The sequence below is a fragment of the Gopherus flavomarginatus genome, chromosome 1 (assembly GCF_025201925.1).
Source record: "Gopherus flavomarginatus isolate rGopFla2 chromosome 1, rGopFla2.mat.asm, whole genome shotgun sequence".
Lineage (NCBI taxonomy): Eukaryota > Metazoa > Chordata > Testudines > Testudinidae > Gopherus > Gopherus flavomarginatus.
The window spans coordinates 154,594,201-154,607,681 of record NC_066617.1 but is presented as its reverse complement, the minus strand read 5'-3'; the positions used below and the strand labels follow the sequence as shown (position 1 = coordinate 154,607,681).

General features: G+C 44.5%; 2 protein-coding genes across 3 annotated transcripts in view; one reads left to right on the top strand and one right to left on the bottom strand.

Annotated features, from left to right (window-relative positions):
• FAM162A (family with sequence similarity 162 member A) overlaps positions 1–13,481 on the top strand; it is a 115,885-nt gene that overhangs the window by 26,299 nt on the left and 76,105 nt on the right. The window lies entirely within an intron of this gene.
• Positions 11,350–13,481, bottom strand: part of KPNA1 (karyopherin subunit alpha 1) — a 127,702-nt gene continuing 125,570 nt past the window's right edge. For both annotated transcript variants that reach the window (XM_050921288.1, XM_050921315.1), the window contains one exon: positions 11,350–13,369. In XM_050921288.1, the coding sequence (XP_050777245.1) occupies positions 13,182–13,369 (188 nt within the window). In that variant the 3' untranslated portion in view covers positions 11,350–13,181. The remainder of the gene's footprint in view (positions 13,370–13,481) is intronic.

The following is a 13,481-nucleotide window of genomic DNA, read 5'->3' as shown; positions in this document are numbered from 1 at the left end:
ATGTGTCCCCAATTTATAACCAAAATTCCTGTTATTGATCCCTAAGTGCATGACCTTGCACTTTTCACTATTAAATTTCATCCTATTACTATTACTCCAGTTTACAAGGTCATCCAGAGCTTCCTGTATGATACCCTGCTCCTTCTCTGTATTGGCAATACCTCCCAGCTTTGTGTCATCCGCAGACTTTATTAGCACATTCCCACTTTTTGTGCCAAGGTCAGTAATAAAAAGATTAAATAAGATTGGTCCCAAAACTGATTCCTGAGGACTCTACTAGTAACCTCCCTCCAGCCTGACAGTTCACCTTTCAGTATGACCCAGTGTAGTCTCTCTTTTAACCAGTTCCTTATCCACCTTTCAATTTTCATATTGATCCCCATCTTTTCCAATTTATCTAATAATTCCTCATGTGGAACCATATCAAATGCCTTACTGAAATCGAGGTAAATTAGATCCACTGTTTCCTTTGTCTAAAAAAATCTGTTACCTTCTCAAAGAAGGAGATCAGGTTGGTTTGGCACTATCCACATTTTGTAAAACCATGTTGTATTTTGTCCCAGTTACCGCTGACCTCAATGTCCTTAACTACTTTCTCCTTCAAAATTTTTTCCAAGACCTACATACTACAGATGTCAAATTAACAGGCGTACAGTTACTCAGATCACTTTTTTCCCTCCTTCCTTAAAAATAGGAACTGTCTTAGCAATTCTCCAGTCATATGGTAGAACCTCTGAATTTACTGATTCATTAAAATTTCTTGCTAATGGGCTTGCAATTTCATGTGCCAGTTCCTTTAATCTTCTTGGATGAAGATTATCTGGCGCCCCCGATTTTGTCCCATTAAGCTGTTCGAGTTTGACTTCTACCTCAGATGTGGTAATATCTATCTCCATATCTTCATTCCCATTTGTCATCCAAGGTTGTCCCCTACAACCATTTCTTCTATGAGGTCCTCACTACTCACCAAAACCAAATCTAAAATGGCATCCCCTCTTGTCGGTTCTTCAACTACTTGGTGAAGGAATCCATCAGCTATCGCATCCAGGAAAATCTGAGCCCTATTATTATTACTGGCACTTGTCCTCCAGTCTATATCTGGGAAGTTAAAATCTCCCATGATCACACAATTCCCATTAGTGTTTACTTCATTAAAGAGGTCTCTAAACGTATCCAAATTGGATCCCGGTGGTCTGTAGCACACCCCAAGCACTATCTATGGGGAGGCTCTAATAGCTTTCTTCCCCAATATGATTTTTGCCCAGACAGACTCTGTCTTATCCATTCCATCACTTCTTATTTCTTTACAGTCTACCTCATCATTGACATACAATGCTACTCCACCACCTTTGCCTTTATTTCTGTCTTTCGTAAGCAGCACATAGCCTTCAATACTGTACTCCAGTCATGACTACTATTCCACCATGTTTCTGTTATCCCTATAATATCTGGCTTCACTTCCTGCACCAGTAGCTTTAGTTCCTCCATTTTGTTCCCTAGGCTTCTCGCATTAGTGTACAGACATCTTAATTTTTGCTGTTTGGCTTCACTGACATTCTTTACCCAATTAGGCCCAGACATTCTACCACCAGTATCACCTGTTAGCCTGGTATCTACATTACCCTTCTTATGTCCAGTCTCATACCCATGGCTGTATTCTTTCTTACTTAGTTTTCTTCCCTGTCAACGTTAAATTCCGGCATGGAGATTACCTGGACATCTCCCAACGATCTCCCCCAAATTCCTAGTTTAAAGCTCTCTTAATCAGTTATGCCAGCCTCCATCCTAGAAATCTATTCCCTCCATACTCAGGTGAAGTCCATCCCGAGAGAGCAGTCCATCTGTTGATCGCCATAATCTTGTCACACCTTTGTTGCCCTTCTCTGGGAACAGGCAGAATCCCACTGAAGATCACCTGAACTTCAATTTCCTTAAGCGTCTTCCCTAGTCTGGCATAGTCTCCCTTGATACGCTCCATCGAGAATCTAGCCGTATCATTCGTTCCCACATGAAGGACAATCAGCGGATTCTTTCCCGCTCCCATTAGGATCCTTTTGAGCCTCAGGTCCACATCCCGTATCTTAGCACCTGGCAGACAGCACACCCTTCTGTTGTCTGGATCAGCTCTAGTTACAGGCCGGTCTGTTCTTCTCAGTAAGGAGTCCCCAGTCACATAGACCTGCCTTTTCCTGGTGCTGGTGCGATTCTCCAGTCTAGCCCCTGTTCCCTCTGGCTCCAAGCCCTCTCGATTTCTATTGTCCCTTGCAATCCTCCGCAACCCAACCTGTATCCCTCTGGGGCTCATATTTGGTGTTGTCTCCATTGACTCTTCCCCTCTTCCTATAAGACTAGCTGCTCTTCTGTTCTTCCCTGCCCTCTCACCTTCAGCGACCACCTGCTGTGCCCCTTCTTCATTTTCCAACTCTGCAAACCTGTTCCTGAGCTCGATTTCTCCTTCAATGGCCCGTCTTTTCCTCTGCTTGGTTCTCTTAGTCACATGCTTCCACTTTCCTCACCCTGCGGTCTCCGCTCAGAATTCTTTGGTCCTGCTTCCATCTGCAAGTCTGAGCTTATCCCTTCAGCCCCCTCGTGTCTTTGCTCCATAATCCGTTCAAACCCCCTTGTAAACTCGACCAGAGTTTCCACCTGCATCTCCAATCCTCGGATCTTTTCTTCCATCAGCTCTATCAGGCTGCACTTCATGCAGACGAAACTCTTATCAGGTACCTCCTCCAGGATCATGTACATGCCACAGCTTCCACATCTAGTGATCTTCATTGTCTTCCACTGCTGCTTCTGTATCAGTCATAGCCTTCCCACCTAAAACCTGTTAGTCCAGGAAACACAAACCAAACCACCACCACCCACAGCAAAACAGACCCCCAACAGGCACCAGTCCACCAGCAGAACACCACCCACTCCCTTCGCTAGCCTTTCTGTTCCTCTGCCTAGCTCTCTTAGGGCTTTGTCTACATCAGAAAGTTGCAGCGCTGGTGAGGGAGTTACAGCGCTGCAACTTAGGAGGTGTACACATCTGCAGGGCACCACCAGCGCTGCAACTCCCTGTTTGCAGCGCTGGCCGTACTCCCGTTTTGTCTCGGGTGTAGAGGATCCAGCGCTGGTGATCCAGCGCTGGTAATCAAATATAGACACTTACCAGCGCTTTTCTTGACCTCCGTGGAATAAGCAGGTATCCCAGCATACCTGAGGAAGCCTCTGGTAATCAAGCTGGTCTCCTTCCCCGGTTTGCTCTCGCGTTCCCCGAACCCTGAGCAAGCAGGTCTCCTTCCCTGAGGTTTGCTGGGTGGTTCCGGGAACGCGAGAGCAAACCGGGAAAGGAGACCAGCTTCGCCGCGGTTTGCTCTCGCGTTTCCCGGAACCACCCTGCAAACCGCAGGGAAGGAGACCTGCTTGTTCGGGGAACGCGAGAGCAAACCGCGGCGAAGCTGGTCTCCTTTCCCGGTTTGCTCTCGCGTTCCCGGAACCACCCAGCAAACCTCAGGGAAGGAGACCTGCTTGCTCGGGGTTCGGGGAACGCGAGAGCAAACCGCGGCGAAGCTGGTCTCCTTTCCCGGGTTTGCTCTCGCGTTCCCCGAACCACCCAGCAAACCGCAGGGAAGGAGACCTGCTTGTTCGGGGGTTCGGGGAACGAGAGAGCAAATCGGGAAAGGAGACCAGCTTCGCTGCGGTTTGCTCTCGCGTTTCCCGAACCTCCCTTGAAGCCGCCCAACAGCGCTGCAGTGTGGCCACATCTAACACCACTTGCAGCGCTGGTTGCTGTAAGTGTGGCCACTCTGCAGCGCTGGCCCTATACAGCTGTACTAATACAGCTGTAACAACCAGCGCTGCAAAATTTTAGATGTAGACATGGCCTTAGTCTCCCCTGCAAACTCCCCTTGTGAACTCCCACTGAAACTCCCCTGTTTACAGCTCTGTTTGCTGGCTCCTGTGCTGCTGCAGCTGTCTTATGCCGCTTCAACTTTTTTGTTTATGTATCTTAGTTAGTAAGTTCCTAAAGTTTGCCATGAAACCAAGGTCTCTGGATACAAAATCCCAAACCTTGTTTAAAACTATTTCATGTTGGACAATTTCAGAGTCCGGTTAACACCTTTAACTCTTTAGGCCCATACAAATCAATACATTTTTGGTGTCCCTGGGAGTGCTTAAAAATTTAATATATACTCAGCCATTGGTTTGCTTAGCAAATGGAACAGATGGATGATTTCAGAGATGGCTTGAAAGCAAAGGTTGAAAATTATTGGGAATTCAAAGAGTGACACACTCTCTCTCCTATCAGTGCTACAAGGATTTTCTTTCATTTTGTTTGACCCTTTTTAATATTTCCTTATTTAAATAGTGTTTTATTTCCTCTTCTTTTTATCTATGATCTGTGGGGGCTGTTCCCTTGTGTTTTGACTTAGAATGTTGTTGCACCATTTGCTTTCTTGAGGTCCGTAATATTTGTGAGCCAGTGTCTTTTCCAGAAAGACCTCTCAAAAGAGCAGAGTAAGTGATGGACCTCCTCCTGCTGCTCCAAAAGTCCAGGGAGATATGATTTCTCTACCATCAGGTGTAACCCCTTTAAAAGATTATTCAAATTGTTCAAGCAGTTTTAGTTCTGAGGCTGTTCACCCCTTATAGTAGCTAATTCAGGTGGATGGGACAAATACGGATTTGTTGGAGAAGTGTATAGGAGAGTGTTCCCAGAGATGCAGATTCTGTTGAGGTATGGCTTGCACATAAACAAAAGTCAGATTTGTTTGAGAGTAATTATGCACTTTTGCAAAAGTACTGGTTGTGTAAAAAGGAGAAACAGTTGACTGCTGTTTGTGCAAGGTTTGGCAGCTAATACCTGTTCATCAGCCTAATGCAAAGAGGTCAGTTACATTGTCCAGTTCCTAAGAAACAGCTTGTATTACAGAATTGTAGGTTGAGAGGAAGAGTAGGTATGCTTCAAACAGAACTAGGAAGGATGTTGAGAGAAAAGGGTGAGGAATTGGCTTTTATTAAGGGGATTTTGATGGTGGCACGGGAAGGACTGGCCAAAAGAAACTCTGAGAACATTAATTTGGAGTGTCAAATGAATGTGTTGAAAAAGGAAGGAGAGAATGTGACTCATGGACTCCTTTGTGCCAATAGGCAGAGAGCACAAGGTACATAGGGTTTTGTAGGGATCCCCTGGGTCAGAAATATTCATAAGAGTTCATCAAAGGCTGGCATGTGAGGTCTGTACTGAGACACAGTAGTTCATTGATCCTCATAATCACTGCAAAATGAGTGGCTGGCTGGATAATATTTAAGCAGTTGCACATCTATATGGAAAATTATATTCTTATTAGATGACATCCCTCACAAATGTTCCTTTCAGGCAGGAGGTAACATGTCTGGCCATTTGGGTATTGTATGCCTCACATTGTATGCTGTTCTGCATACTAAGTCAGCTGCAAAATGAAAGATTGTGAAATCTTAAAAAAAAAACAAAAAAAACAACCAAGCAACCAAAAAAAAGATGATGAAACAAACAGCAGGGGGCATCCTGTTTATGAATAAGACAAAAGGTTAGAACTAATATATCTTGGCAGGGGAGGGTGGCAAAGAAACAACAAATTCTTCATCTGGAAGTCAAGCTGACAATGTACTTGTCTCATGAACAGAGGATCACAGCCTGCTTGGCTGTAAAGCACTGCTAGGATTTTGAGTGAGCAATATTCTACAATACATGAGAATATCTTGTTAATGAAGTCCAGGCTCTAGAACATGTTAGGATTTTGTTTTATCTGTAACCATTTGTATCCAATATTTCTACTTCCTACTGCTTGAATCTCAGTGCTTTGTCCACCCAATTTAAGCTTAATCAGTTTTTGCCTTTATTTATACAACTTCAGATAGAATGACTGTCACTTATACTATCCTATGTTCGGCAGACAATGACCACAGACAAGATGGAATTGGTAAGTGGCCCAAGATACCACATTCCAGGGATCCAGGAAGTCTTCCTAGAATTCTTGATGATTGTCATCTCCTCTGATCCTTCAGTCCCATCCTTTGGTTTCTGGTCTGGTGTTTCTTTAACTTGGGCCGTCTTCATTTGGGTCTTATATATATTTTTCATGTTACAGATTGGATAAAAGTTACTTAATCAGTTTTTAGCTGACACCCCTTTCTTTTTAATGGACATTATGCATGCACAAGCCTCATTACCCAACTTCTGCACTTCTGCTGCTGGTTTTGCAGTTTCTGAATCACATTGTTTTATGTCACCCTGTTCCTGCGCATTCCAAGAAAGAAGGGATTTTATACTTATTATATGCTTGTGTACTTCTCATTCAGCTTCCAACATGATGAATTACTTATCATGCCAGTAACAATATTATTTTAAACAAGTCAGCAATTTATATCAAAGACAAACTTCCAAGCACACACTCAAGCCAGACAAGACCTCGGCCTAAGTGTTACCTCACTTAAACTCATTCACAATCCATAATTACAAACCATTAAAATAGAACTAACAATGCTTTCAGTCTTACCATCAGCAACTCTTCATTTTTGTTTCAGTATATGACTGGGTAACAGAGTTCCCACTCAGCACTAGCATGCCTCCTTGCATCTTGGTCTGGGAAAGTAGCTCTCACTGCATCAGGTGCCCCCTTGGTGCTCGTTGCTTGCTCTAGTCTTCTCGTCCTCTGGCTAGGTCACCATTTATCCCACCCTTTCTGGAGTTACAAAGTCAAACAGCACAACTGTCCAAATGCTGTGTCCAGACAGTGTTCCGTCCCAGCTAGGTGGCCTATGCCACTACCAGTGGGTTGCAGGGAAACGCAGGCCCATCCAACACACCAGGTTCCAGTACAGGGTCCCCACAATTAGCAATCCAGTCCCAGTACTGTTGCTGTTTCCCTGGCCTCCTTCCTACTCAGCCTATCATCTTGCTTGTTTTAATCTATGGCTGCTTCACCCAAGTGGAGTGCACTTGGGAAAGAAGCAGGGCGGGAAGAGGTGGGGCAGGGTGGGTTCTTGGGGGAGGGGTGGAGTGGCAGTGGGGCCAGAGGGAAGCACCTCCAGCACATTAGAAAGTCGGCACCCCTGGCCCTTCAGTATAGAATCTAACAAAGGTTCCATATTGCATTAAGTAACACTTCTAATAAAATGACTCAATGATTATTTATCCAAGAGGACCCAAATGGAGAAAAGCAAAAGTTTAACAGATAATTTAATGAGGCAAACCAGCACCAGCATTGAAAATGTAGAACGCAACTGAATACCATCATACCGAGTATTGGCTGAGATGATAAAGTAAATAGTAAAGATACTACCAAGAAAATAGGCCTTGAGCAATAGGTGTAGCCTCCAGGGTAGAAGATGTGACACCCGTTTATGTTAATAAAGAAAATTAGAGATTGCAAGTATTGTCAGCATACCTTATGTTGAGCCTGGAAATATTTACTTGCTCCAAATAGTTCATAATGTGGGAATATGGCAGGTCCTACATATTAAGATGGTTACCCCGGCATGGGTGCTCATAATATAATATATGGAGATATACCTATCTCATAGAACTGGAAGGGACCCCGAAAGGTCATTGAGTCCAGTCCCCTGCCTTCACTAGCAGGACCAAATACTGATTTTGCCCCAGATCCCTAGTGCCCCCCCCACTCAGGGATTGAACTCACAACCCTGGGTTTGGCCCATTGTGAAGATATGAATAATACAGAGGATTATTTAGTTCCTGATTTGGAAGCATGTAGGCAACTAAATCCAGTGGACTGGATATAGGAGGATGATCCATGTGTGGGTAATTCAAATGATTCATTATGTTGTCTTAGTTTCCAAGCAACAGTTGAAAAGAGTGGAATGAGTTTGGCTAAAGCTCTTGAAGGAGAGCTAGTGGGCTCTCATCTGGTTAAATAGTGGCTAATTAGCACAACCTTTAAGTAGATGAGTATGAAAAACAAAGTAAAAGGTGTAAGAAGTAACATTTCCTTGCCATATGAAGTGTGTCTGATTACTTCCAAAGGGATTCTTGCTTTACCATGGGGGAAAGGATTTCGTATTCCATGAAGCATAAACCAATGAAAGGTAAGCTGCAACTTCCTGGTATTTATAAGGGGCAAAAGGTACCAATAACCTCTGAACTACACACTTTGCTAGGTTCGAAGGATTCAAAGTACTTATGGAGTCTGAACAGATCAAATTGGGGGCACAAGACTTACAGACCCTAAGTCACGATTATTTTTATTATTGGGGTATGGCTGCTGCTATTCTAACTGTAGTTAACACTTATGATTGTGAGGTTGATTATTGTATTTCAGGTATATTTGGTTAGAGAAATTAGCACAAAGTTCACATAGGAGACAACAAATAATACTCCAACATTCCTTTCAATCCTAGCATCTTTGGCACCTTCAACCTTGAGATGCCCAAGATTATGTGGAGCGTCTCCACGAGCTGTGATTTATCCAGCATATATACCATGAATATCCAATGTCTATGGCCTATCCTTATTTTTTTACCTTCATAGGAGGCCCTGGATCCCCTTCAAGCATCTCAGATCTTTATGGATCTATATAGTCAGATGCTTCTAGGGCAAACTATCGCCCGGGACCATCCTACCTGGCCCTTGGGCTCCCAGCCAGGAAGGCTTGCCCCTGGCCCCTCCCCTGCTCTCCCCCCTCCCCCACAGCCTCAGCTCTCTGTGCTGCCAGCCCTCTGGGCAGCATGGCTGCAAGAGCCATCAGCCTGTCCTGGTGCTCTGAGCGGCATGGTAACGGGGTGGGTAGCGGGGGGTTTGGATAAGGGGCAGGGGGTCCTGGCGGGCAGTCAGGGGACAGGGAGCACGTGGCGGTTGGATAGGCATGGGAATCCCGGGGGGCCTTTCAGGGGGTGGAGCAGTCAGGGGACAGGGAGGAGGGGAGGTTGGACAAGGGGGAGAGTTTCAGGGGGGGGCAGTTAGAGGTGGGGGGTCCAGGGAGGGGGTGGTCAGGGGACAAGGAACAGGGAGGTTGGATGGGTCAGAGGTTCTGAGGGGGGCAGTCAGGGTGGGAAGGACCGGATAGGGGGCAGGGACCAGGCTGTTCGGGGAGGCACAGCTTTCCCTACCTGGCCCTCCATACAGTTTCAGAACTCCGATGTGGACCTCAGGCCAAAAAGTTTGCCCATTTGACCTAGGGCCTCCCTGTTCATTGGAAACCTGCACATTCTAAAGCCAAAAAGAGCAAAAACCCACATGGCCTGGATCTTCAGGCAACCAAGGTTCATAGTTTCAATCTACCCTTATGGGAACACCACCTACAGAGCAATAATTCAATGAGTTGACAAGAAATTATGGGTGTGCTGCAACCTGGATTTAAGGGTTTTATTTGTTTCTCTTTTACACAACTCTGCAATAAAAGTGTCTAAAATAGCTTACTTTTAAGACATGATAAATGAATTCGATTTGATGTTTATGTAAAATCAACATTTAATTGTACCAGCCTAACGTATGTAAAACCAACGTGCCTACCTTCAGCGGAGGATATAAAGTTTATTTTATTGTTTTTCTGAAACACAAGTAGTCATACCAATATGTTTTCTCATATCTGACAAAAATAATGCACAGCCAATTTTAGTTTACAGACAATTAATGTTAACGTAGAAGATGTTACCATTTTATATTTACATTATTCTAGTCCTGGTTGGATTCTAGAATTTCAAACAAAGGCTGGGCCATAGGGTTGTCCTTATGCTCCTCCTCTGAACTGTTGCTGATTTAGTGTTGTTTTTGCAGGCGCCTGAGCATCAGCACAAGTAAAGTAAACTCTATGTTTCTTATGGGGGTAATGAAGGAATCCATGTTTCCAGATGTGGTCTTCAAACAAGACAGTCTCTCTCCTACTGTGATGGCTTCCAGGGCAGTGTTACTCAACAACCAATGGTTAAGACCTGGAAAGTGGGTTTCTGGCCTAGATACTTGGTTTGGCTGATGGGAGGCCCCCTCAATAAACCCCAACAAAATCCCTTATCTGGGCCTACAACTCTAAATCAAGAGTGATTGAGGCGAGCACAGACCATCTGCAGAATGCTATTTCATATCTATCTGGCTCTTTGGTCCATAGCGAGATTCAGGGTCACATTTACCTTAAGTAGTAAAATATTCATCCACAACACATGCCCCATAACCCAGTCTGGCTGCAGGTGGCAGATGTCTTCCAGAACTATATGCTATGGAAGAACTAAAGGTTTGAACCATGCTGCCTATATCAGGCATGAATTCAGGAGTCCTATGCCTATGGCCACATATACAGCCGGAGTGTACCATCCTTCCAGGACCCAAGCATTTGAGAGGGAAAAGACTGTCCTATTGCTAAAGATGGCATAGGGTCCCCCTGGCAAACCCACTCCAGATGGCACTGATGGACCCTTGTGCTGGCCCTGGAACAGATTAAATGGCACAGAAGGTCTTAAAAAGATGTGAGCTGGAGGGCCCATGCTCCAGCAAGGAGATAGGATGCTGGCGGAAGCTTGTGGGTAGTTTTGAGGCCCCCTCACCTTCTGTCCCTGCCAACCACTCACCACAACCACTGCCACCTTTGCTGCTCCTTTCTTGCTTGAATCAAGTAGGGGCCTAGTTTCCTGCCAGGTTCCACAGCAGCTTTTAGTGGCTGGAGGAGAAAATGCAGCTTGTGCCTGTAGCTCAGTCAAGTGTGTGACAGGCTGAGCTGCAGGGATGAGGACAGTTACCAGATGTGTGACATTTGGCAGCTCTGCGTTCTCCCTTCTGTGAAGTGGGGCCCAGCTTAAAGCACCGAGACTGTTAGAAGATGAGCAATAGTGGCAAGGCCAAAGAGTGAGGCAGAGCTGAAATAAGATCATAGGCTGATGAAGGTACTTGGATGAGGATCTCTAACGGGCGTACCTCCATTTACAGATGGATAAAGAAAGGGGCAAACAGATAAAGTAACTTCCCCAAGGCTACACATACTACATGATAGAACTGGGAACAGAACCCAAGAGTCCTGATTCTCCATGCACTAGACTATGTTGCTGCCCATTAAAAATGGATCCCTTTCTGCTCTGAATTCACACATCCACTGGCATAAGTAATAGAAACACTAGCCAGGTTCCTTGCATAGAAAGGCAAGCCACTCAGTTTAAATGGACTTTGTTTTAATTCACTTATTTAGAGGCAACTGTCATTATTTCCTTAGGGTGGCGGAGGGAAGGGCAAGGATATACAATAATGCACCACATTGTTTTCACTAGCCTGGGGGAGAAAAAACACACAGTATGTGTGTATGTGCCTGTGTGTATACATATAGAATAATACATCTATATATACACAATATATATACACACACACACACACACACACACACTTTGCCTAGACTTGTTTACAAAATATGTAGCATTTTCATACCATCCAAAAAAAAGTACATGATTTTAAACAAATTCTAAAGAAATGACGTTATTGGTAATTTACATTTAAAATCTAGCACAAAAATTCCAAATGACAAAACAAGATTTTGCTACTAATCAGTGCTTCTAGAAAGAGAAACAGTTCAAGTTACCTTTCAAGAAAGAGAAACAGTTATTTATCATATGATGTAACGGCAACACAGAGGGGTTCTGTTTTGTTTTTAAATTAATCACCTAATTTAACCTTTAAAATTACAAAGAATTGAAGTCAATTTATAGGTCAAGTGCAGTAAATGTTCCTTGAGCACAAAGCAGCACTAGAGAAAGTAACAGGGAAGGTGGCGGCTGATTGGATTCAAAAGGGAGGCAACAGGGTGGCTTTCTTCAATGCCCTCACAGATCAGTTTCCATCCTAAAGCACAGGTTCTAATGAAGACTATGTTTAAAGAAGGGGTCACACAGAGTTAAAGCTTTGGCCTTTCAGCAGTTTGATAAATGCTTTTTTTAAACCTGTACCCTGTGAGTGGTTGAAGCTCTTGCAGGGGCTTGTCATTGAATGAAGCCATAAGAAGGATCTTGTAGACAGTTCTGCCAATAGGATTTACCACAGATGCATGACACTGCAGTAGGGGCAACTTTTGAAACGTTTACTCTGGGGAAAAGGTGTATTCCAAAAGGTCCCAAATGGCTTGAGAGAATGTAGCCCAATGAATCCATTACATTCAGAAATTGAATTGCCACCTTTGCATTACATGCTTGTGATCCAAGCAGGCTGCAGAGTCAAAAACATGCTACTAGCAGAGGGGCTGACTACAGCTGTAAATTACTGCAGTCACGCACCCAGCAATGCCTTACAAGTGTGGCCTACAGGAACCTTGTATTCCATGCTAATTCATCTGGGGTCATGAGAGTAGTGAGGGGAAAATGGAAAGATGGGATGTAGTATCACAGTATATTTGTTAAACAGACCTTGATCAGGAGGTTTCTATTTTATGGGGTGGGCTGGTATTTTAAACAGGAAACTCTACCTCATGAGACTGCAAGTAGTCAGGAGACCTATCACTACAGAGTCTTCCTCGCGCTGACAGTTTAGCACGCTAAGATTTTACATCAAAAGGTAATTTACAGAACAGAAACCAGTTCAAGTTATGCTGAACAGAAAAATGTAAAAGGTGGATGAGTGGGTAGAGATATATCATCTGTGACTAAGCTAGTGAGGACCAGAATCAGAAGCATGAAGTTAGGAAGCATTCAACTTTAACAAAGAGGCCACACTGTGTTAGGGATGGGGCAGTGTGGTAGTTTCTCCATTTTAGAAGCCAGTTACAAAAGTCGCTTTTAGGGAGGTGATAAGACTGACCTACTCATAAGTCCTTTTTGGGTTGAGAGGAGAGAATGAGAGAGTCCAGATCTCCGAAGTGGCCTGTGGAGTCCAGATGGGAGCTTAGTTTTGTAAGGGGACAGGTTCAGTTGTGTTCAATGTGCCTAGTAACTAGGAAGCATGTCCACTGGAGGCTGTAGTTGCAGGGGACAGAGTTTACTCCAATATCTGTGAAGCATTCCATATGCCAATGCCCAGGCTGGCACATAAAGCAAAGTATTTAATCTGACACATTTTATGTCAGGGCTGAATGCAGCTCAGAAAGGCATCCAAGGAGGCACCCAAGGAAGTATATGGAAAGGGAACTCAGGTAGATGGGGACAGTAAGGGGTTATGGAAACACTCCAAAGGTGACTCAAGGCTTTACATGAGGACTGTCTGGGTGGAGGAACAGATAGCATGGGGCACCTCAGAGCTGGAAGCCCTCCATGGGAGCCTCACACTGCTGGAAGATGTACTGCTGCTGGCTGAGATCTACTTGTGGGGCAATACTGCTGTCCTCGTCCTCTGACCCAAAGTAGTGCTCAATCAGATCAAAGGCCTTCTGATAGATATCCTGGTTCTCATGGCTCTGCAAGAATTCAATCTTATCCAGGCCTATATGGGAAAGAAGCAAACAAAAAGCACAGGTCAATCCAGGACAGAGACACATGCTCTCCCCCATCCCACCTGCTAGAGCAGGGGTAGGCAAACTTTTTGGCCTGAGGGC